This window comes from Ovis canadensis, chromosome 1 (genome assembly GCF_042477335.2).
Source record: "Ovis canadensis isolate MfBH-ARS-UI-01 breed Bighorn chromosome 1, ARS-UI_OviCan_v2, whole genome shotgun sequence".
Classification (NCBI taxonomy): Eukaryota; Metazoa; Chordata; class Mammalia; order Artiodactyla; family Bovidae; genus Ovis; species Ovis canadensis.
The window spans coordinates 217,535,862-217,559,697 of record NC_091245.1 but is presented as its reverse complement, the minus strand read 5'-3'; the positions used below and the strand labels follow the sequence as shown (position 1 = coordinate 217,559,697).

The 23,836-nt window shown below is 37.0% G+C and overlaps 1 protein-coding gene across 4 annotated transcripts in view; it reads right to left on the bottom strand.

Moving 5' to 3' along the window:
• The window catches only part of SPATA16 (spermatogenesis associated 16), a 269,495-nt gene that overhangs the window by 143,094 nt on the left and 102,565 nt on the right, over window positions 1–23,836 (bottom strand). For all 4 annotated transcript variants that reach the window (XM_069579806.1, XM_069579802.1, XM_069579823.1 and 1 more), the window contains exon 4: window positions 4,012–4,101. In XM_069579806.1, the coding sequence (XP_069435907.1) occupies window positions 4,012–4,101 (90 nt within the window). The remainder of the gene's footprint in view (window positions 1–4,011; window positions 4,102–23,836) is intronic.

The following is a 23,836-nucleotide window of genomic DNA, read 5'->3' as shown; positions in this document are numbered from 1 at the left end:
TTAAGCCAACTTTTTCACTCTCCTCTTTCACTTTCATCAAGAGGCTCTTTAGTTCTTCTTAACTTTCTGCCGTAAGGGTGGTATCATCTGCATATCTGAGGTTATTGATAATTCTCCCGGCAATTTTGATTCCAGCTTGTGCTTCATCCAGTCCAGCATTTCTCATGATGTGCTCTGCATATAAGTTTAATAAGCAGGGTGACAATATACAGCCTTGATGTACTCCTTTCCTGAGCTGGAACCAGTCTGTTGTTCCATGTCCGGTTCTAACTGTTGCTTCCTGACCTGCATATAGGTTTCTCAAGAGGCAGGTCAGCTGGTCTGGTACTCCCATCTCTTGAAGAATTTTCCACAGTTTGTTGTGACCCACACAGTCAAAGGCTTTGGCATTGTCAATAAAGCAGAAATAGATGTTTTTCTGGAATGCTCTCACTTTTTCTGTGATCCAGTGGATGTTGGCAATTTGATCTCTGGTTCCTCTGCCTTTTCTAAAACCAGCTTGAACATCTGGAAGTTCATGGTTTATGTATTGTTGAAGCCTGGCTTGGAGGAATTTGTGCATTACTTTGCTAGCATGTGAGATGAGTGCAATTGTATGATAGTTTGAACATTCTTTGGCATTGCTTTTCTTTGGGATTGGAATGAAAACTGACCTTTTCCGTTCCTGTGGCTACTGTTGAGTTTTCCAAATTTGCTGGCATATTGCATGAAGTACTTTCACAGCATCATCTTTTAGGATTTGAGATAGCTCAACTGGAATTCCATCACCTCCACTAGTTTTGTTCATAGTGATGCTTCCTAAGGCCCACTTGACTTCTCATTCCAGGATTTTTGGCTTTAGGTGAGTGATTACACCATTGTGATTATCTGGCTCTGATGATCTTTTTTGTACAGTTCTTCTGTGTAATCTTGACACTTCATCTTAATATCTTCTGCTTCTGTTAGGTCCATAACCATTTCTGTCCTTTATTGTGCCCATCTTTGCATGAAATGTTCCCTTGGTATCTCTAATTTTCTTGAAGAGATCTCTAATTTTTCCCATTCTATTGTCTTCCTCTATTTCTTTGCATTGATCACTAAAGAAGGCTTTCTTATCTCTTCTTGCTATTCTTTGGAACTCTGCATTCAGATGCTTATATCTTTCCTTTTCTCCTTTGTGTTTTGCTTCTCGTCTTTTCACAGGTATTGTAAGCCCTCCTCAGACAACCATTTTGCCTTTTTGCCTTTCTCTTTTTTGCGGGGGAGATGATCTTGATCACTGCCTCCTGTACAATATCATAACCTCCGTCCATAGTTCTTCAGGCACTCTGTATCAGATCTAATCCTTGAATTTATTTGTCAGTTCCACTGTATAATCACAAGGTATTTGATTTAGGTCATACCTGAATGGTTAGGCTTAGAAAATTTTAAATATTCCATTTCCTAGGGACTAGTTATAAATACACTATCTTGGACCAGATGGGAGATGACCTACTTGACTGGGAATCATGGTTTTAAGACTTACTATGTTACATGCTAATGGCATTCTTTTGTATTTGCTTGGTGCCTTTCAACCTCAGAAGCATGCCTACTTGGCTCCTTAGAGAAAATACCTTGATGTGTGGGCTTTTTCAATGGGTTTTCATATAATGTGTTTGTAAGAGCCCTGAACCAAAACTACCTAAGTATCCAAGCAATTAATCGATATGTGTGAATGCTTAGTATATTGATTTGTATTATTGTTTTATACTAGAAATCTAATAGTTAAGAGACACTAAGATATTCATGTTCTTGGGTCATATTATTCTTTCCCTAGAGGGGAAAAAAGGATGACCAATACTCTGTATTGAGGACTATAATTGCCAAGGAAACCAAGATGAAAAATACTTGAATCTGAAATAAATTGTATCTGCGGCTCTGTTGGAAAGTCCATACCAGTATAGCCAACAGTTATTAGGAAACTTCTCAAGGAGTATTGTCAAGTTAGCCATCAAATGATATGAAACAGATGCACTTATTACACTGCAGGGATATACATGTCAAGGGAAATGGATGTTTCACGCCAATATTGCATGTAGGTACTGACAAATTCCTAATTTTCTAGTTCTCATTGTTTGTTCATTTGTTTTAGGAACCATAAAGAATTTTTATCACTAGTGTAACTCGAATGGTTAGCTTTGATACAATTAAGTTATAGTCAATGATCTACTGGTGTCTGGCTCTCCCCCAAACTCCAAAATCACGGATTTGAAGCATTTGCAAATTTACATAGTATACATTCTCCCAGCAAAGCTAATTTCTTTTACAGTAAACAACTGGCTCTCCTAATGTTCCTGAATATTTAACAATGGGCTCTCTAGAGTCTGTACAAGTTAACCTAACTGTATTACTAGCAGGTTTAACTAGTTGCAAGCTGAAGTTCTGAAGTTCTGAAGTTGCATCTAGCTTTCGCCTGTTATTTTTTGGTTAGATTCAGAAAACACATTAATGAGCTACCTCTTAAAGAAAATTATTTACAGACAACTGTACTGTATCTGTTTATGCTAAACTGATTAGCTTTGTTTGTAGTTAATGACTTTTACAGACAAAAGGAAGCTTACTATCATCTCTTAAATACCCTTTCATTCACATAGTATGTGTGGGCAGAAAATAAGCCTTGGGGATAACTCAGTAAACAAAATAAAATTAGAAGAAGTTATATGTGGGTAATGTAAGACAAAACATTTAGAAAATGAGTATAAGGAAAAATAGAATGTATAAATGAGATTGATAGAGACATGTTTTGAATTTTAAAAGAGGACATTACCACATAGATAAATAGATAGTGTGGCTTATCTATTGTGGTTGACTGTGAATAGAGTATTGTGATTAATTCAGTCTTCCATGTTCATCATTTAATTGAGTTCAAGAAATACCTGCTGTTGCTGCTAAGTCGCTTCAGTCGTGTCCGACTCTGTGTGACCCCATAGATGGCAGCCCAGCAGGCTCCCCCATCCTTGGGATTCTTCAGGCAAGAACACTGGAGTGGGTTTCCATTTAATACCGAGGACTGTCTTATAGAATGCATGTCAAACTCATAGTATCAATTTTATGAAATCATTTTATTACTATTTTTATTATTTATCATTTAAATTTCTTAAAGTTTTCATTTTCTAAGAAAGTGTTATTTATAAATGTTATAGAGATAGTAGCCACCAGCAACCTAGGCTCCCCTTCCTATTACTATGGATTTCTCTCTAGGAGTTATGTTTGGAATGTATGTAGAAACCACTCACACTTTATTGATAAAATCCTTGGATGGTAAATTGGCTGGGTAAGAAACAATAGATACCTATACATTAGGAGATGAAGAAAATTCTTTGAGAGAATTTATCAAAGGGAAGGGGAGTCTAATATGATGATCTTAACTCAGGAATAAAAAGCCTTCATTGTCACAGGTGCAAAGAAATTCTGAGTGTAGCATGGAGGCTACTACACAAGTCTTGTAATTCTTTGCTATAAGTCTAGGTTCTGGGGATGAGAATATCAGGAGCTGCTTCACTAGGTTTTTATGAAACATATTGCAGGTCCAAGAGACAATACTTTAGGACACCTCTTAAAACGCTTGGTGTTATAACTTAGACCATCTTTTCTAGAAATGGGCTGCTGAGATCCTTTTCATGTGGTTGGGTTTTATTTCTAGAACTCAAGAAAGAGATAGTCACAAAATTGTGTCATTACAACTAGGATCAGGAATGTACTTGAGAGCAAGAGGTCAAGTTCATTTCTAATCTTCCCTGGAAGTTTTCCCATCATTATCAGTGACCTCATGGCTGGAAAGTTCGAATTTTCCCATGAGCTATGAACACTGAGTGGCTTTAATTAAAGAAAAAGATAGTCAATAATTGTTGGTTTGACATTTATAAGACAATAATTCTGGTAAAATCATATTCCATGAAAGAAATGGAAAGTTCTATTATGCTATTACCAGAAGCTGAGAATGAAATTAATTTAACTTGAAATAAATCTTCACAAAAGTTATAATAAACATACCGGGCAGCTTCTGAATATCTCTCCAGACATCTAAACACTGTTGCCTGACGAAGATGATTTCGGAAATAGGCAGGGTTTAAAACAATGCTCCTGAAAAGATAAAAGAAATGCAAATGTTTTAAGCTCTTAAAAGTCAATTTCCAGAAGTGTATAGGAATGAAATAACAATCATCCAATTTTACATACATCTATTTTAAAAGATACTAGGAAATGGATGATTTTTTTCTTCCTGTAATTGTCAGTTAAGACAAATAAACAAGCTTTATTGAAAATTAAGTTTGCATGATAAAAGCAATTTTATTTATAACACTGGCTAACTTTTATAGCTATAACAATGACAAAGAATTTGGATCTAACTTTTATTACATATAAGACATGGTATTATTTTATTTGTCATATGCTAATAAATTAGGCAAAAATCTCAGATTGTGGTATATCTACCCATAATGAAGAAGGAGATTGTTAGCTGCTGGATTTCATGTAAAAGAGGAACTGGAATAGGTGACTTGTTCGTTTGCAATCCATGTTGGGTTCTGTGCCTTCTCCCAGTTGGACAATTGTAGTGAAATGGTAGGAACCCTGACCATTGGCTAAGCATTCTGGTCCTCACCTTGCCACTTTTGGTAAAGCCCTTGTTTACTTTGGGTTTACATTTTCTTTTGCTCAAATTTCAAGGCTTGATTTTGGATAAGATTATCTATCCTTGCTTGCTGATTCTTCCATTATCTCACAGAGTTTTGGAGTCACAATCCAAGCTCAGATGAGATGATGATCACTCCACAGCTGCCTTCTTTCCCTAGAGATAGACAGGTAGCTCTTCTTTTCCCTTGCTTCACTGAGAGCCAGGAACTGTTCAAAGCTTTTGATATAATGAGGTGACCTAGACAGATGAAGAGCACAACTCATCACCAAATGAGGGGAGAGCCATTGGTGAAAGTTTGAGGGATAGCTTATAACAGAATGTGTTGTGTTTATGGATGTAAGACACATAATGTTATAGAACCGACACAGGATTATTAAGCAACTTTTTGTGTGTGTGCCTGCTTTTACAAGTTGATGAGAATCACTTAGAATTTGTCTATTAATGAAGGAAGTGATTCTTGATCTTTTTTTTTTTTTTTGAGAGGTTCACAAAGCTTTTCGAGAATTAAAGCTGTGAACCTCTGTCTAAAAAAATGCACATAAACATGGTTGCTTAAATTCAGGGAATTCATGTGATCCTTTAAGGCCATTCATGAGCTCAGGATTGAGAAAAACATACAGACAAGAATAATCCCATTCCCAGAAACATTGCTTATGGAAAGAATAAAATAAAAAAGCTGCATCTATCTGAACCACATAGAGCCATAGAATTATATGATGATGAGGTGAATTGACTGACTAGTTTAGCTCACTTTGAACACAAGTGAATAGAATCCAGAGAGACTAAGGGACCCTTCTAAAATCTGGTTGCAATGCTGCTTCAAGTTTATTTTTATGTTTCTCATCTCCAGCCTCAGCACTTCTTCGTAAGTTATCTTACTCCTTCTCTGTGATGATTTCTGAATTAAAGAAGCCTGGGTTAGTAAAGTTTTACTACATTCTATGACTAGAAATTTGTACAAATAAATACATTAATCCCGCAAGAACACAGACCATTTGCTTTAGTGATTTCTGATTAAGCTGTTGGAAATTTAAAGCCTATTCCATGAGTTTATTCCATATCAACAGTGAACTACTGATAAGTTAAGTCGCTCAGTCGTGTCTGACTCTTTGTGACCCCATGGACTGTAGCCCACCAGGCTTCTCCATCCATGGGATTCTCCAGGCAAGAATATTGGAGTCGGTTGCCATTTCCTTCTCCAGGGGATCTTCCCAACCCAGGGATCGAACCCAGGTCTCCCGTATTAGAGGCAGACGCTTTAACTTCTGAGCCACCAAGCCTCTTATTAATATCTAGTACTAATACTTTATATTAATTCAGAAAAAGGTATGTTAATGAAATATGTTTGTAAATTTTATCCCTGTAAGAGTGATCTTGTAAAACTAGGTCAGAGTGAAAAGAGAAGTGCTCTGTCTAGGGGCCTGGGTCTTCCAACTCTGACCAGAAACTTTTCTTTCACAACACGGCTAATTCTTTCCTCTTACTTGGTAATATTTATTCACTTAAGCATTTTTAGTAAATATCTGCAAACATGATGAGACAAAATCCTTATGAATGAACATATATTTTTTTCCTTTGTTATCTTTTTGCCCATGATGCAGCAATTTGGTTTTACTGAGCTATTCTTCAAGAATCTTGCTTTGCCAGATGTGTTCTTTTCATTAAAATGGATTAGACTGGAGAGAAGCATGGGGTGTGGTGGACAGGAGGAGTAGTGATGAGAGAAGGGTTTAGTAAAATAGAGGGCTAAGGGAGAGGAGGAGTCATTGAAGTGGTTTTGGAAGAGATTTTTGTGGGTAGTGAGATAAACATTGTTTCAGTGTAATTTTTAAAAAGAACAGGTTTCTTTAAGAATTTCTTATAATTACAAGTCCTTTTTATGGTGTTGAAGAAATACAGTAGAGGACATGAGTTTGGAAGTCACTGTTGCTAAACTGGACTAGGTTCTTCTAAACTGTACAACATCCTACACTAAGCCATGTGAATCATTGCTTCATAAGAGGGACCAAGAGGTCTAGGACCTAGTCTACCTTGAAGGTGATGGTACTTACAAAAGGAAGTTTAGAAATTTGGGATGAGATATTATTTGGCCATTTATTATTTTTGGCTTCTTTATAATTATTGCAGCATTCACTGTGTGCTTATGATATGCACTGTTAGTTATTTGGCAAGGAAATGCTAGTAGTGATTGTAAAGCCTACTTTTTACATTTTGTTGATTTATTTGATGCTTTCTATAATGCCCTTTTAAAGATGTATTTTATGTTGTATATAACTTGCAGAGGAAATATTGGTTTATCTTTTAAAAAGTTCTTAATCATTCATCATTTGATGCCATTTGGGGACCTATGGGAGGCTGTCTATGACTGAAATGTACAATCTGACTGGGACTGTAATGAAAATAAATCAACTCTACAGTTATAATCAGAGAGAGATCTCTATGCTGATTGGTTTGATTTTAAAAGAGAGGAAATAGCTATGACTTAGTTATGTTGATAGGGGTTGTGGTAAAAATAAGAATCATGTTAGAATGGTGAAGTTATGGAAGTAATTGAATTTTTGTCAGAGGAATAAAGACAGTGTTAGTAATGAGACAGTCAGTTCCTAGGTAGATTGATAAGAAGTCAGGGAAGGAGAGAGGGGTCTGGAATTCTCAAGGAGGAGGAAAGGACAAACATCTTTTTTATTTCTCTCTCTACATTCCTTAGTCTTAGTCACATAAAACACTTTTTTTTTTTAAAGCAATGATTACACAACAAACAACACAGTTTAAACTCTGTACTAAGGATTATATAACAACAATTTATCCTGCTTGAGGACAGTTTCTCCTTCCTGAAAACTTTCTGGCTAATCCTGTTATCTTTTTTGCCTTTTCAAAAACTGTTCATGGGGTTCTCAAGGCAAGAATACTGAAGTGGTTTGCCATTCCCTTCTCCAGTGGACCTCCAGAACTCTCCACCATGACCCATCCCTCTTGTGTGGCCCTACATGGCATGGCTCATAGCTTCATTGAGTTAGACAAGGCTGTGGTCCATGTGATTAGATTGGTTAGTTTTCTGTGACTATGGTTTTCAGATTGTCTGCCCTTTGATGGACAAGGATAAGAAGCTTATGGAAACCTCAAGAAACTAGAAAAAAGTCAAATAAATAACCTAACTCTGCACCTAAAGCAACTAGAAAAGGAAGAAATGGAGAACCCCAGGGTTAGTAGAAGGAAAGAAATCTTAAAAATTAGGGCAGAAATAAATGCAAAAGAAACAAAAGAGACCATAGCAAAAATCAACAAAGCAAAAAGCTGGTTCTTTGAAAGGATAAATAAAATTGACAAACCATTAGCTAGACTCATCAAGAAACAAAGGGAGAAGAATAAAATCAATAAAATTGGAAATGAAAATGGAGAGATCACAACAGACAATACAGAAATACAAAGGATCATAAGAGACTACTATCTGCAATTATATGCCTATAAAATGGACAATGTGGAAGAAATGGACAAATTCTTAGAAAAGTACAACTTTCTAAAACTGAACCAAGAAGAAATAGAAAATCTTAATAGACCCATCACAAGCATGGAAATTGAAACTGTAATCAGAAATCTTCCAGCAAACAAAAGCCCAGGTCCAGACGGCTTCACAGCTGAATTCTACCAAAAATTTAGAGAAGAGCTAACACCTATCCTACTGAAACTCTTCCAGAAAATTGCAGAAGAGGGTAAACTTCCAAACTCATTCTATGAGGCCACCATCACCCTAATACCAAAACCTGACAAAGACGCCACAAAAAAAGAAAACTATAGGCCAATATCACTGACGAACATAGATGCAAAAATCCTCAACAAAATTCTAGCAAGCAGAATCCAACAACACATTAAAAAGATCATACACCATGACCAAGTGGGCTTTATCCCAGGGATGCAAGGATTCTTCAATATCCGCAAATCAATCAATGTAATTCACCACATTAACAAATTGAAAAATAAAAGCCATATGATTATCTCAATAGATGCAGAGAATGCCTTTGACAAAATTCAACATCCATTTATGATAAAAACTCTCCAGAAAGCAGGAATAGAAGGAACATACCTCAACATAATAAAAGCTATATATGACAAACCCACAGCAAACATTATCCTCAATGGTGAAAAATTGAAAGCATTTCCCCTAAAGTCAGGAACAAGACAACGGTGCCCACTTTCACCGCTACTATTCAACATAGTTCTGGAAGTTTTGGCCACAGCAATCAGAGCAGAAAAAGAAATAAAAGGAATCCAAATTGGAAAAGAAGAAGTAAAACTCTCACCATTTGCAGATGACATGATCCTCTACATAGAAAACCCTAAAGACTCCACTAAAAAATTACTAGAGCTAATCAATGGATATAGTAAAGTTGCAGGATATAAAATCAACACACAGAAATCCCTTGCATTCCTATACACGAATAATGAGAAAGTAGAAAAAGAAATTAAGGAAACAATTCCATTCACCATTGCAACAAAAAGAATAAAATACTTAGGAATATACCTACCTAAAGAAACTAAAGACCTATATATCAAAAACTATAAAACACTGATGAAAGAAATCAAAGGGGACACGAATAGATGGAAAAATATACCATGTTCATGGATTGGAAGAATCAATATAGTGAAAATGAGTATACTACCCAAAGCAATCTACAGATTCAATGCAATCCCTATCAAGCTACCAGCGGTATTTTTCACAGAACTAGAACAAATAATTTCAAGATTTGTATGGAAATACAAAAAACCTCGAATAGCCAAAGCAATCTTGAGAAAGAAGAATGGAACTGGAGGAATCAACTTGCCTGACTTCAGGCTCTACTACAAAGCCACAGTCATCAAGACAGTATGGTACTGGTACAAAGACAGACATATAGATCAATGGAACAAAATAGAAAGCCCAGAGATAAATCCACACACCTATGGACACCTTATCTTCGACAAAGGAGGCAAGAATATATAATGGAGTAAAGACAATCTCTTTAACAAGTGGTGCTGGGAAAACTGGTCAGCCACTTGTAAAAGAATGAAACTATATCACTTTCTAACACCACACACAAAAATAAACTCAAAATGGATTAAAGATCTAAACGTAAGACCAGAAACTATAAAACTCCTAGAGGAGAACATAGGCAAAACACACACCGACATAAATCACAGCAGGATCCTCTATGATCCACCTCCCAGAATTCTGGAAATAAAAGCAAAAATAAACAAATGGGATCTAATTAAAATTAAAAGCTTCTGCACAACAAAGGAAACTATAAGTAAGGTGAAAAGACAGTCTTCTGAATGGGAGAAAACAATAGCAAATGAAGCAACTGACAAACAACTAATCTCAAAAATATACAAGCAACTTATGCAGCTCAACTCCAGAAAAATAAACGACCCAATCAAAAAATGGGCCAAAGAACTAAATAGACATTTCTCCAAAGAAGACATACGGATGGCTAGCAAACACATGAAAAGATGCTCAACATCACTCATTATCAGAGAAATGCAAATCAAGACCACAATGAGGTACCATTTCACACCAGTCAGAATGGCTGCGCTCCAAAAGTCTACAAGCAATAAATGCTGGAGAGGATGTGGAGAAAAGGGAACCCTCTTACACTGTTGGTGGGAATGCAAACTAGTACAGCCACTATGGAAGACAGTGTGGAGATTCCTTAAAAAATTGCAGATAGACCTGCCTTATGACCCAGCAATCCCACTGCTGGGCATACACACCAAGGAAACCAGAATTGAAAGAGACTCGTGCACCCCAATGTTCATTGCAGCATTGTTTATAATAGCCAGGACATGGAAACAACCTAGATATCCATCAGCAGATGAATGGATAAGAAAGCTGTGGTACATATACACAATGGAGTATTACTCAGCCATTAAAAAGAATACATTTGAATCAGTTCTAATGAGATGGATGAAACTGGAGCCCATTATACAGAGTGAAGCAAGCCAGAAAGAAAAACACCAATACAATATACTGACACATATATACGGAATTTAGAAAGATGGTAATGATGACCCTGTATGCGAGACAGCAAAAGAGACACAGATGTATAGAACGGACTTTTGGACTCTGAGGGAGAGGGAGAGGGTGGGATGATTCGGGAGAATGCATTGAAACATGTATACTATCATGTAAGAAACGAAGTGCCAGTCTATATACAGGATGCTTGGGGCTGGTGCGTGGGGATGATCCAGAGAGATGATATGGGAGGTGGGAGGGGGATTCAGGATTGGGAGCTTGTATACACCCGTGGTGGATTCATGCCAATGTATGGCAAAACCAATGCAGTATTGTAAAGTAAAATAAAGTAAAAATAAAATTAAAAATAATAATAATAAAAAAAAAAGCTTATGGAAGCATCCTGATGGGATAGACTGACTGAGGGGGAAACTGGGTCTTGTTCTGATGGGTGGGGCCATGCTCAGTAAATCTTAAATTCAATTTTCTGTTGATGGGTTGAGCTGTGTTCCCTCCTTCCTATTTACCTGGGACCAAACTATGGTGGATGATGAAGATAATGGTGACCTCCCTCAAAAGTTCCCATGCATGTACTGCTATACTCAGTGCCCCCAGCCCTGTAGCAGGCCACCACTGACAACACAAGAGAAGATTCTACACATGGACATCACCAGATGACCAACAGCAAAATCAGATTGATAATATTCTTTACAGCAAAGATGGAGAAGCTCTATACAGTCAGCAAAAACAAGACTGGAAGCTGACAGTGGCTCAGATCATGAACTCCTTATTGCCAAATTCAAACTTAAATTGAAGAAAGTAGGGAAACCACTAGACCATTCAGGTATGACCTAAATCAAATCCCTAACAATTATACAGTGGAAGTGAGAAATAGATTTAAGGGACTAGATCTGATACACAGAGTACCTGATGAACTATGGATGGAGGTTTGTGACATTGTACAGGAGACAGGGAGTAAGACCATCACCAAGAAAAAGTAATGCAAAAAAGCAAAATAGCTGTCAGATGAGGCCTTACAAATAGCTGTGAAAAGAAGAAAAGCAAAGAGAAAAGGAGAAAAGGAAAGATATAAGCATCTGAATGCAGAGTTCCAAAGAATAGCAAGGAGAGAAAAGAAAGCCTTCCTCAGTGATCAGTACAAAGAAATAGAGGAAAACAACAGAATAGGAGAGATTAGAGATCTCTTCAAGAAAATTAGAGATACCAAGGGAACATTTCATGCAAATATGGGCTCAGTAAAGGACAGAAATGGTCTGGACCTAAAAGAAGCAGATATACTAAGAAGAGGTGGCAAACACAGAAGAACTATACAAGAAAGATCTTCATGACCCAGATAACTATGAGTGTGATCACTCACCTAGAGCCAGATATCCTGGAATGCGAAGTCAAGTGAGCCTTAGGAAGCATCACTACAAACAAAGCTAGTGGAGGTAATAGAATTCCAGTTGAGCTATTTCAAAACCTAAAAGCTGATGCTGTGAAAGGGCTTCATTCAATATGTCAGCAAATTTGGAAAACTCAGCAATGGCCACAGGACTGGAAAAGATGAGTTTTCATTCCAAACCCAAAGAAAGGCAATGCCAAAAAAGATTCAAACTACCACAAATTGTGCTCATATCACATGCTAGTGAAGTAATGCTCAAAATTCTCCAAGCAAGGCTTCAGCAATACAAGAACTGTGAATGTCCAGATGTTCAAGATGGATTTAGAAAAGGCATACGAAACAGTGATCAAATTGCCAACATCCGTTGGATTATCAAAAAAGCAAGAGAGTTCCAGAAAACATCTATTTCTGCTTTATTGACTATGAGAAAGCCTTTGTGTCAGTTCGGTTCAGTCGCTCAGTCGTGTCTGACTCTTTGTGACCCCATGAACTGCAGCATGCCAGGCATCCCTGTCCATCACCAACTCCCGGAGTCTACCCAAACCCATGTCCATTGAGTCGGTGATGCCATCCAACCATATCATCCTCTGTCGTCCCCTTCTCCTGCCCTCAATCTTTCCCAGCATCAGAGTCTTTTCAAATGAGTCAGCTCTTCGCATTAGATGGCCGAAGTACTGGAGTTTCAGCTTCAACATCAGTCCTTCCAATGAACACCCAGGACTGATCTCCTTTAGGATCTCCTTGCAGTCCAAGAGACTCTCAAGAGTCTTCTCCAGCACCACAGTTCAAAAGCATGAATTATTTGGCGTTATGACTTTAAGACTTAATAAAACAAATACACACAAACATCAAATAATATCAAACTTAAAATAAAAGACATGACTACTGGAAAACCATAGCCTTGACTAAATTGACCTTTGTTGGCAAAGTGATGTATCTGCTTTTTCATATGCTGTCTAGGTTGGTCATAACTTTCCTTCCAAGGAGTAAGCGTCTTTTAATTTCATGGCTGCAATCACCATCTGCAGTGATTTTGGAGCCCAGAATAATAAAGTCAGCCATTGTTTCCACTATTTTCCCATCTATTTCCCATGAAGTGATGGGACCAGATGCCATGGTCTTCATTTTCTGAATATTGAGCTTTAAGCCAACTTTTTCACTCTCCTCTTTCACTTTCATCAAGAGGCTTTTTAGTTCCTCTTCACTTTCTGCCATAAGGGTGGTGTCATCTGCATATCTGAGGTTATTAATATTTCTCCTGGCAATCTTGATTCCAGCTTGTGCTTCTTCCAGCCCAGCGTTTCTCATGATGTATTCTGCATATAAGTTAAATAAGCAGGCTGACAATGTACAGCCTTGACGTACTTCTTTTCCTATTTGGAACCAGTCTGTTGTTCCATGTCCCGTTCTAACCATTGCTTCCTGACCTGCATACAGGCTTCTCAAGGGGCAGGTCAGGTGGTCTGGTATTCCCATCTCTTTCAGAATTTTCCACAGTTTTTTTTTTTGTGACCACACAGTCAAAGGCTTTGGCATAGTCAATAAAGCAGAAATAGCTGTTTTTCTGGAACTCTTCTGCTTTTTTGATGATCCAGCGGATGTTCGCAATTTGATCTCTGGTTCCTCTAGCTTTTCTAAAAACAGCTTGAACATCTGATTGAATAACAGACTGGTTCCAAATCAGGAAAGGAGTACGTCAAGGCTGTATATTGTCACCTAGTTTATTTAACTTATATGCAAAGTGCATCATGAGAAACACTGGGCTGGAGGAAGCACAAGCTGGAATCAAGTTTGCCAGGAGAAATATCAATAACCTCAGATATGTAGACGACACCACCCTTATGGCAGAAAGAGAAGAAGAACTAAAGAGCCTCTGATGAAAGTGAAAGAGGAGAGTGAAAAAGTTGGCTTAAAGTTCAACATTCAGAAAACTAAGATCATGGCATCTGGTCCCATCACTTCATGGCAAATAGATGGGAAAACAATGGAAACAGTGGCAGACTTCATTTTTCTGGGCTCCCAAATCACTGCAGATGGTGATTGCAGCCATGAAATTAAAAGACACTTACTCCTTCTAAGGAAATTTATGACCAACCAAGACAGCATATGAGAAAACAGAGACATTACTTTGCCAACAAATGTCCATCTAGTCAAAGCTATTGTTTTCCAGTAGTCATGTCTTTTAAGTTTGATATTATTTGATGTTTGTGTGTACTTGTTTTATTAAGTCTTAAAGTCATAATATTTTTGACCAGTATATGTCTATTTCAATGATTATTAGTTATATCTCAATTCACTTGTCAGATGATTCATATTTCTTCCCAGTGATTTGATATGCCACCTTTATTATATACTAAGTTTGTGTGCATGCTTGGATCAGTGGCTGGACTTCGTACATACAATTTTGATCTGCCTGTTTCTATGACAGAAACAAATGGTTTTAATTCTTGTCATTAATTTCTGGAAGGGAAAGAACTGCCTAATGGTCTCTCTGGAAAATGTATGTGATATGACGTATTTATTCTTTTGATGAACTTTATGATATTCATTTTTTAAGGTTGCAAACACTCCCACATTTTGTGGTTTTCATTTGTGTTAAAGGCATTAAACTAATTTTAGGAAGAACTAAAGAACCTCTTGATGAAAGTGAAAGAGGAGATTGAAAAAGTTGGCTTAAAGCTCAACATTCAGAAAACTAAGCTCATGGCATCTGGTCCCATCACTTCATGGCAAATAGATGGGGAAACAGTGGAAACAGTGTCAGACTTTATTTTTGGAGGCTCCAAAATCACCACAGATGGTGACTGCAGCTATGAAATTAAAAGACGTTTGCTCCTTGGAAGAAAACTTATGACCAACCTAGACAGCATATTAAAAAGCACAGACATTACCTTGCCAACAAAAGTCCATCTAATCAAGGCTATGGTTTTTCCATTAGTCATGTATGGATGTGAGACTTGGAGCATAAAGAAGGCTGAGTGATGAAGAATTGATGCTTTTGAACTGTGGAGTTGGAGAGGACTTTTGAGAGTCCCTTAGACTGCAAGGAGATCCAACCAGTACTTCCTAAAGGAAATCAGTTCTGAATATTCATTGGAAGGACTGATGTTGAAGCTGAAACTCCAATACTTTGGCCACCTGATGCAAAGAAGTGACTCATCTGAAAACACCTTGATGCTGGGAAAGATTGGAGGCAGGAGTAGAAGGGGATGACAGAGGATGAAATGGTTGGATGGCATCACCAGCTTGATGGACATAAGTTTGAGTAAACTCCAGGAGTTGGTGTTGGATAGGGAGGCCTGGCATGCTGCAGTCCATGGGGTCTCAAAGACGCAGACACAACTCAGCTACTGAACTGATCTGAGGAAGAACAGACATTTTTATACTGTTATCTTCCTATCCAGGAACATGACATTCTCTTCATTCAAATATTATTTTATGTCATCCACTAATCCTTAACCTTTCTTTTACCTTTTTGTAAAAGAGTTTTTACAGATTTGTTGTTAATTCTAAAGTTTAAAAATTATAGATGTGGATTATACATATTAGTATATGTGTATATGTATACATATCCATATATACACACATAACTACTCAAAGTATGATCAGCATCACTTGGAAGATCATTGGAAATATTAAATCTTGATTGCAAATGTACTGAATCTTCATTTTAGCAAGATCCTCAAGTGATTTATATGTACATTAAAGTTTGAGAAGCACCACAGGTATACATGATAAGAATGGGATTTTGTTTGTGTTGTATATCCTAACTTCTAATTGATTTAGAATGTATTTTAAGATTATTAATTTTTGTATCCTTATTTCTTAATATTGCAATAATATAGTTTTATTCACATCATCTGCAAATAATGATGTCTGGTACTGCTTTTCAATATTCATGTTTTTTCTTTTACTGCTTAGGCTAAAATTTTTTAAAAGGAGTTTAAATAAGTGAAGTGATCTATGGATGCTTCAGTGTTTCATTGATAGCTACGATTATGAATTAGTTTGAGAAAAATTATTTTCCAAGAGTTATTATCAGAAGTAAATGCTTACTTTTTTTTTTCAAATACCCTTTTGATCTATCAATATGATTGTGGACTTTGTCCATTGACCTTTTGTAGGGCTAACTTGGATTAGTTATCAATTCAAAAAAGTGTTAAATTAATAAACAGAATTGTTCTCATTCAGTCGCTCAGTTGTGTTCAACTCTTTGGGACCCCATAGACTGCAGCATGCCAGGACTCCTTGTCCTTCACTATCTCCTGGAGTTTATTCAGACTCATGTCCACTGAGTTGATGATGCCATCCATCCATCTCATTCTCTATTGTCTCCTTCTCCTCATGCCTTCTATCGTTCCCAGCATCAGGGTGTTTTCTAATGAGATGGCTTTCGCATCAGGTAGCCAAAGTATTGGAGCTTCAGCTTCAGCATCACTACAATAAGGATATAGTATTTTTCCAACCACATCAAAAAGTGGCAATGGAGGCAGAATTTCATACTGATTACCGCAGAGACAGATGTGTTTTTCTTCTACATCTCAATCAGAAGCTTGAACTCTGTAAACGAGAACGTTAGTTATCACTACTTCCAGGGCTTAAGGCTTTAGACTGGGGATTAGGAAAGCAATTTCTTATTTAGGTAGAGATTCCTAAATTCAGTTGCCTTTACCTTGCTTAATCATTAGTAAATTAGCAGTGTAATCAAAGTAAATTAGCAATGACACATCCTCCTGAGTGACATTCTTCTTAATATCTTAGCAAAGTGCTGATATTCTTTTAGAAATAGTTGATAGATCTAGAGAATGCCAAGGAAACAAATGAAACATTTTTATTTCACCAAAGCATAATATCTTTGTGATGATATTTATGTGGGATAATGGCCTCATTCAGTAGATTATAACTTGTTGAACAACTGATCAGTGCTGTTGAAGTATAGTCTGGATTGTTATGAAAGAAGTTCAATGGCTTGTCCTTAGCCCTTTTTGTAGACAGTATTTTCCATTAGTGACTAGTATTAAGAGATTGAAAGAATGCCTATAATTTTTTCCAATGGCATAGATTATATGTAGCAAAAAATAGTATTACTGATGACAGAGACAAAATCTTTAAAAAAAACTTTGTTATGGATTCTAAAAGTCAGTTTTACAAATATAATTATGGCTTGAGTATGGCTATGGGGGAAAAGCCTGAATATTTTAACTAATCACAAGCTGAACACAATAGGACAATATGATAGAGCTACAAAAATGGTATATAAAATTTATGCTAAATGAATCAATGGCATTCTGTTAAAATGATAAAGTGTTTATCACTGATAACAATTGATAAACAATTCATTTATCACTGAATTGTTCTATAGCCATAGAGACACACCTCTGGGAACCATTACCATTTTGAGGTGTGTCTAGAGAGTCCAGTGGATCTATAGAACATAGTATGGGAAGAATATGGAATGAAATTGATATGTTCAGAGAATTAAGTGAGATTAGTGGAGACTAAATAAGTACTTTCAAATACAAAGACCTGCCATGTGAAAAATAGAATAATTATTCTATGTAAAAAAGATGAAATCAGGCAAAAGCTAGTATTATAAAGTTACAAATAGTTCAGTTCAACATAAGGAGGGACTTAATAATCAATGATGCAAAAAGCTTTGAGAAGTGTTTCCTTTTACTAGAATCATTTAAGTGATATTTCAAATGCCATCTGTCAGGATGTGTAGAAGAAATTTTTGACTGAGTGGGAGTTAGGCTAAATGACTTTCAAAGATATTTAGAATATCCTTTCAAGGATATTAAAAAATCTCTTAGAACACATTTTTATAATTTTTAATTACAGTATAGTTGCTTTACCATGTTGAGTTAGTTTCTGCTGTACAGCAAAGGGAATCCGCTATACATTTACTTATATCCTGTCTTTTTTGGATTTCCTTCTGTTTAAAGGAAATGAGTGAGTTCCCTGTGTTACACAGTAATAGCGTACATTGTTCACTGTGAAGGGTTCCCCCCTACTTAAAGCTAACAAGTTAGCATGCCATAGTTTTATGGGTACTTTTAGAAGTTGTGAACCTACAAGGCTAGAGACAAGAGGCAGTTCCTTACTCGTAGCAGCAGAAGTAGCCAATCAGTCTTTTATTGTACTGGTTCCTTGAGTGGCAGTTCCCAGATAGTAAAGCAAAGAAGGCCAAGTGAAGCCTTCACATGCAGTAGGTTGCATTATAGGGAGGAATCCTGGGCTTAGGGGATATAAGTGTCTTACAATTGATGGCAAGGATGCCTGTTTGTAGGTCTAGTTCAGTTAAATTGCTCAGTTGTGTCTGACTCTTTGCAACCCCATGAACCGCAGCATGCCAGGCTTCCCTGTCCATCACCAACTCCCGGAGTAGGTCTAGAGGGAGATGCTATTTCATCTTCCAAGGCTGTAAGGAGACTTGACCTCTCTTCCAAGGTTGTTTCCCACATAGTCATCTTTGAAAAGATAGATCAGAGCAGAGGCCAGTCAGTGCCTTGTTTACAAGGCATGCAAAAATTTAGGAGACCCAAGGAGAATCATTTCCCTATATAAATAATTTTCGTTCAGATAAGCAAGAAGTATTTGTTATATTCATACCATTAACAAATAAAAAAGAATTTATAACAAGCTCTAAAAATTAAAATATCATAGGAAAATCTAAGAATACCTAATATTAAAGAATGAGTGATTACATTATTATCTATATTCTATTTTAGGTAGATTTTAAGGCAGCTTGTAGAATATTTATGAAGTTAAATCAAAGTAAAAGTTACAGGGAACAAAAGGAAAAATAGATAAACTGGAGTATATCAAAATTAGAAACTTCTGTTTATCAAAGGACACTATCAACAGAGTGAAAATGCAAAAGTGAAAAGAGAAAATACTTGCAAATTTTGTATCTGAAAAAGGAGCAATATCTAGAATATAAAAGGAGTTTCTAAAACTCAGCAGTGAAGAAACAAACAATCTAATTAAAAACTGAGCAAAGGACTTGAATAATTTCTCCAAAGATAAACAAATGGCCAATAAGCACATGAAAAAGATGCTCAACATCACTGATCATTAAGGAAATGCAAATCAAAACCACAATGAGATACCACCTCATACTTATTAGAATGGCTACTATTAAAAAAAAAAACAAACAGAAAATGACAGATGTTGGCAAGGACATGGAGCTATTAGAAACCTCATGCATGATTTATGGGAATGATGGTGCACCTGCTACGGAAAACAGTATGGCAATTTCTCAAAAATTTAGAAATAGAATTACAGGATGATCCAGCATTTCCACTTCTGTGTATATACCCAAAATAATTGAAAGCAGTGCTTCAAAGATGTATCTCCATGTTCATAGCATTGTTATTTGCATAAGCCAAAAGGTGGAAGCAACCTAAGTGTCCATCAGCAGATACGTGGGTTAATACAATATGGTATATACAGACAATGGAATATTAGCCTTAAAAAGGAAAGAAATTCTGACACATGCTTGCAACATGGATGACACTTCAGGTATTATGCTAAGTTAAATATGCTAGTCATAAAAAGTTGCTTCTTATTAATAGAAATTCTTTCCCTATGGGCTGTTGGTATAATACAAATCTCAATCTAGTTATCAAAATTCTGGGTAGGTGAAAGGAGTAGGAATATAAAGGAAACTTAAGCACTAGTGCTGTCACCACAAAAGGATTTAAAGAAATCTTACTGGTTGCATCTTACTTATTCACTTGCTTCACTACAAAAGGTTGGTAACTGGAATTACAAGCCAAAATAAAGTATAACAGTCCTCAACATATTGAGAAGAATTAAGAAGTCCATGTGTTCACTTTAAATATCTTATATTGACAAATAAGACTGAAAAATAAAATGTCCCAATTTAATTTACGTGGGAGAAATGGAACTATTTTGTGAAGTATTAGAGCATAAAATTACAGTTAAAGGCGTTGGTTTTTGAAATAAAAGTACAGTAGATTGTTGTCAAATAAAGCCTATGGCTCTGCCAAAGCAGTGGCAAAGCATGTTTTTGCAAAAGCATGAAAGTAAATTTAACTCTTTAGGGAAACAACAAGAAGAAATCATTCTCAACTATTTCTTGAGATCTTAGCATGTACATATCACAGCAGAAGAAAAAAAAATTAAAGAAGCTATCAGAGCAAGTTGAATATCATCCTTGATTTTTGTTTGCCAAATTACAATTAATTATATCTACAAAATATTGAATTATGTAATTACTCAAGTGAGCAACAAAGACCTAATTTCTTGACATGACCAAGAGTCAATAGGATAAGTACCTTAAAAATTGCTATATGTCACAGTTCCGAAAAATATATATTTAGAAGAGAGATATTATACTGTCTGTCCTCTTTATGGAGCTGATAGTTCAGTTCAGTTCATTTCAGTCACTCAATCGTGTCCAACTCTTTGCAACCCCATGAATCGCTGCACGCCAGGCCTCCCTGTCCATCACCAACTCCCGGAGTTCACTCAGACTTACGTCTATCGAGTCAGTGATGCCATCCAGCCATCTCATCCTCTGTCGTTTCCTTCTCCTCCTGTCCCCAATCCCTCCCAGCATCAGAGTCTTTTCCAATGAGTCAACTCTTCACATGAGGTGGCCATGGTACTGGAGTTTCAGCTTTAGCATCATTCCTTCCAAAGAAATCCCAGAGCTGATCTCCTTCAGAATGGGCTGGTTGGATCTCCTTGCAGTCCAAGGGACTCTCAAGAGTCTTCTCTAATACCACAGTTCAAAAGCATCCATTCTTCAGCTCACAGCCTTCTTCACAGTCCAACTCTCACATCCATACATGACCACAGGAAAAACCATAGCCTTGACTAGATGGACCTTAGTCGGCAAAGTAATGTCTCTGCTCTTGAATATGCTGTCTAGGTTGGTCATAACTTTTCTTCCAAGGAGTAACCATCTTTTAATTCATGGCTGCAGTCATAATCTGCAGTGATTTTGGAGCCCCCCACAATAAAGTCTGACACTGTTTCTACTGTTTCCCCATCTATTTGCCATGAAATGATGGGACTGGATGCCATAAACTTCTTTTTCTGAATGTTGAGCTTTAAGCCAACCTTTTCACTCTCCACTTTCACTTTCATCAAGAGGCTTTTTAGTTCCTCTTCACTTTCTGCCATAAGGCTGGTGTCATCTGCAGATCTGAGGTTATTGATATTTCTCTCGGCAATCTTGATTCCAGCTTGTGTTTCTTCCAGTCCAGCATTTCTCATGATGTAGTCTGCATAAAAGTTAAATAAGCAGGGTGATGATATCCAGCCTTGATGTACTCCTTTTCCTATTTGGAACCAGTCTGTTGTTCCATGTCCATTCCTAACTGTTGCTCCCTGACCTGCATACAGATTTCTCAAGAGGCAGGTCAGGTGGTCTGGTATTCCCATCTCTTTCAGAATTTTCCACAGTTGATTGTGATCCACACAGTCAAAGGCTTTGGCATAGTCAATAAAGCAGAAATAGATGTTTTTCTGGAACTCTCTTGCTTTTTCTATGATCCAGAGGAGGTTGGCAATTTGATCTCTGGTTCCTCTGCCTTTTCTAAAACCAGCTTGAACATGAGGAAGTTCACGGTTCACGTATTGCTGAAGCCTGGTTTGGAGAATTTTGAGCATTACTTTACTAGCATGTGAGATGAGTGCAATTGTGCGGTAGTTTGAGCATTCTTTGGCATTACTTTTCTTTGGGATTGGAATGAAAACTGACCTTTTCCAGTCCTGTGGCCACTGCTGAGTTTTCCAAATTTGCTGGCATATTGAGTGTAGCACTTTCACAGTATCATCTTTCAGGATTTGAAATAGCTCAACTGGAATTCCATCTCCTTCACTAGCTTTGTTCATAGTGATGCTTTCTAAGGCCCACTTGACTTCACATTCCAGGATGTCTGGCTCTAGATGAGTGATCACACCATCATGATTATCTGGGTCATGAAGATCTTTTTCGTACAGTTCTTCTGTGTATTCTTACCACCTCTTCTTAATATCTTCTGATTCTGTTGGGTCCATACCATTCTGTCCTTTATCGAGCCCATCTTTGCATGAAATGTTCCCTTGGTATCTCTAATTTTCTTGAAGAGATCTCTAGTCTTTCCCATTCTGTTCTTTCCCTCTATTTCTTTGCATTGATCACTGAAGAAGGCTTTCTTATCTCTTCTTGCTATTCTCTGGAACTCTGCATTCAGATGCTTATATCTTTCCTTTTCTCCTTTGTTTTTCGCCTCTCTTCTTTTCCCAGCTATTTATAAGGCCTCCTCAGACAGCCATTTTTCTTTTTTGCATTTCTTTTCCATGGGGATGGTCTTGATCCCTGTCTCCTGTATAATGTCATGAACCTCAGTCCACAGTTCATCAGGCACTCTGTCTGTCAGATCTAGGCCCTTAAATCTATTTCTCACTTCCACTGTATAATCATAAGGGATTTGATTTAGGTCCTACCTGAATGGTCTAGCGGTTTTCCCTACTTTCTTCAATTTACGTCTGATTTTGGTAATAAGGAGTTCATGATCTGAGCCACTGTCAGCTCCTGGTCTTTTTTTGTTGTAGACTGTATAGAGCTTCTCCATCTTTGACTGTAAAGAATATAATCAATCTGATTTTGGTGTTGACCATCTGGTGATGTCCATGTGTAGAGTCTTCTCTTGTGTTGTTGGAAGAGGGTGTTTGCTATGACCAGTGCATTTTCTTGGCAAAACTGTATTAGTCTTTGCCCTGCTTCATTCCGCATTCCAAGGCCAAATTTGCCTGTTACTCCAAGTGTTTCTTGACATCCTACTTTTACATTCCAGTCCTCTATAATGAAAAGGACATCTTTTTTGGGTGTTAGTGCTAAAAGGTCTTGTAGGTCTTCATAGAACCGTTCAACTTCAGCTTCTTCAGCATTACTGGTTAGGGCATAGACTTGGATTACTGTGATATTGAATGGTTTGCCTTGGAGACAAACAGAGATCTGTCGTTTTTGAGAATTTGACCCCGTCAGAATGTGGTCCACTGGAAAAGGGACTGGCAAACCACTTCAGTATTCTTGCCTTGAGAACCCCATGAACAGTATTAAAAGGCAAAATGATAGGATACTGAAAGAGGAATTCCCCAGGTCAGTAGGTGCCCAACACACTACTGGAAATCAGTGGAGAAATAACTCCAGAGAGAATGAAGGGATGGAGACAAAGCAAAAACAATACCCAGCTGTAGATGTGACTGGTGATAGAAGCAAGGTCCGATGCTGTAAAGAGCAATATTGCATAGGAGCCTGGAATGTCAGGTCCATGAATCAAGGCAAATTGGAAGTGGTCAAAGAAGAGATGGCAAGAGTGAACGTCAACATTCTAGGAATCTGCGAACTAAAATGGACTGGAATGGATGAATTTAACTCAGATGACCATTATATCTACTACTGCAGGCAGGAATCCCTCAGAAGAAATGGAGTAGCCATCATGGTGAACAAAAGAGTCCGAAATGCAGTACTTGGAGCTAATAGTAAATACATACTAAATAATGATTAGGATCAATTTTTAAATATATTTTACTTTAGAATTTGAGAATGAAATTTCTTTGTTTAGAAGAATAGACTGAAGATTAAGGGATTCAAATAACAAATTTAGTGTGTCATCAATACCAAGAAATAGGAACCTTTAGAAGGAGATTTTAGGACTTCCATGTTTTTCCATATTTAGTTTGGTCTTCCATATTCTTTTTAAAAATTTTTTATTGGAGGTACAGTTGATTTACAATGTTGTGTTTGTTTCAGGTGTTAGTCTTCCATATT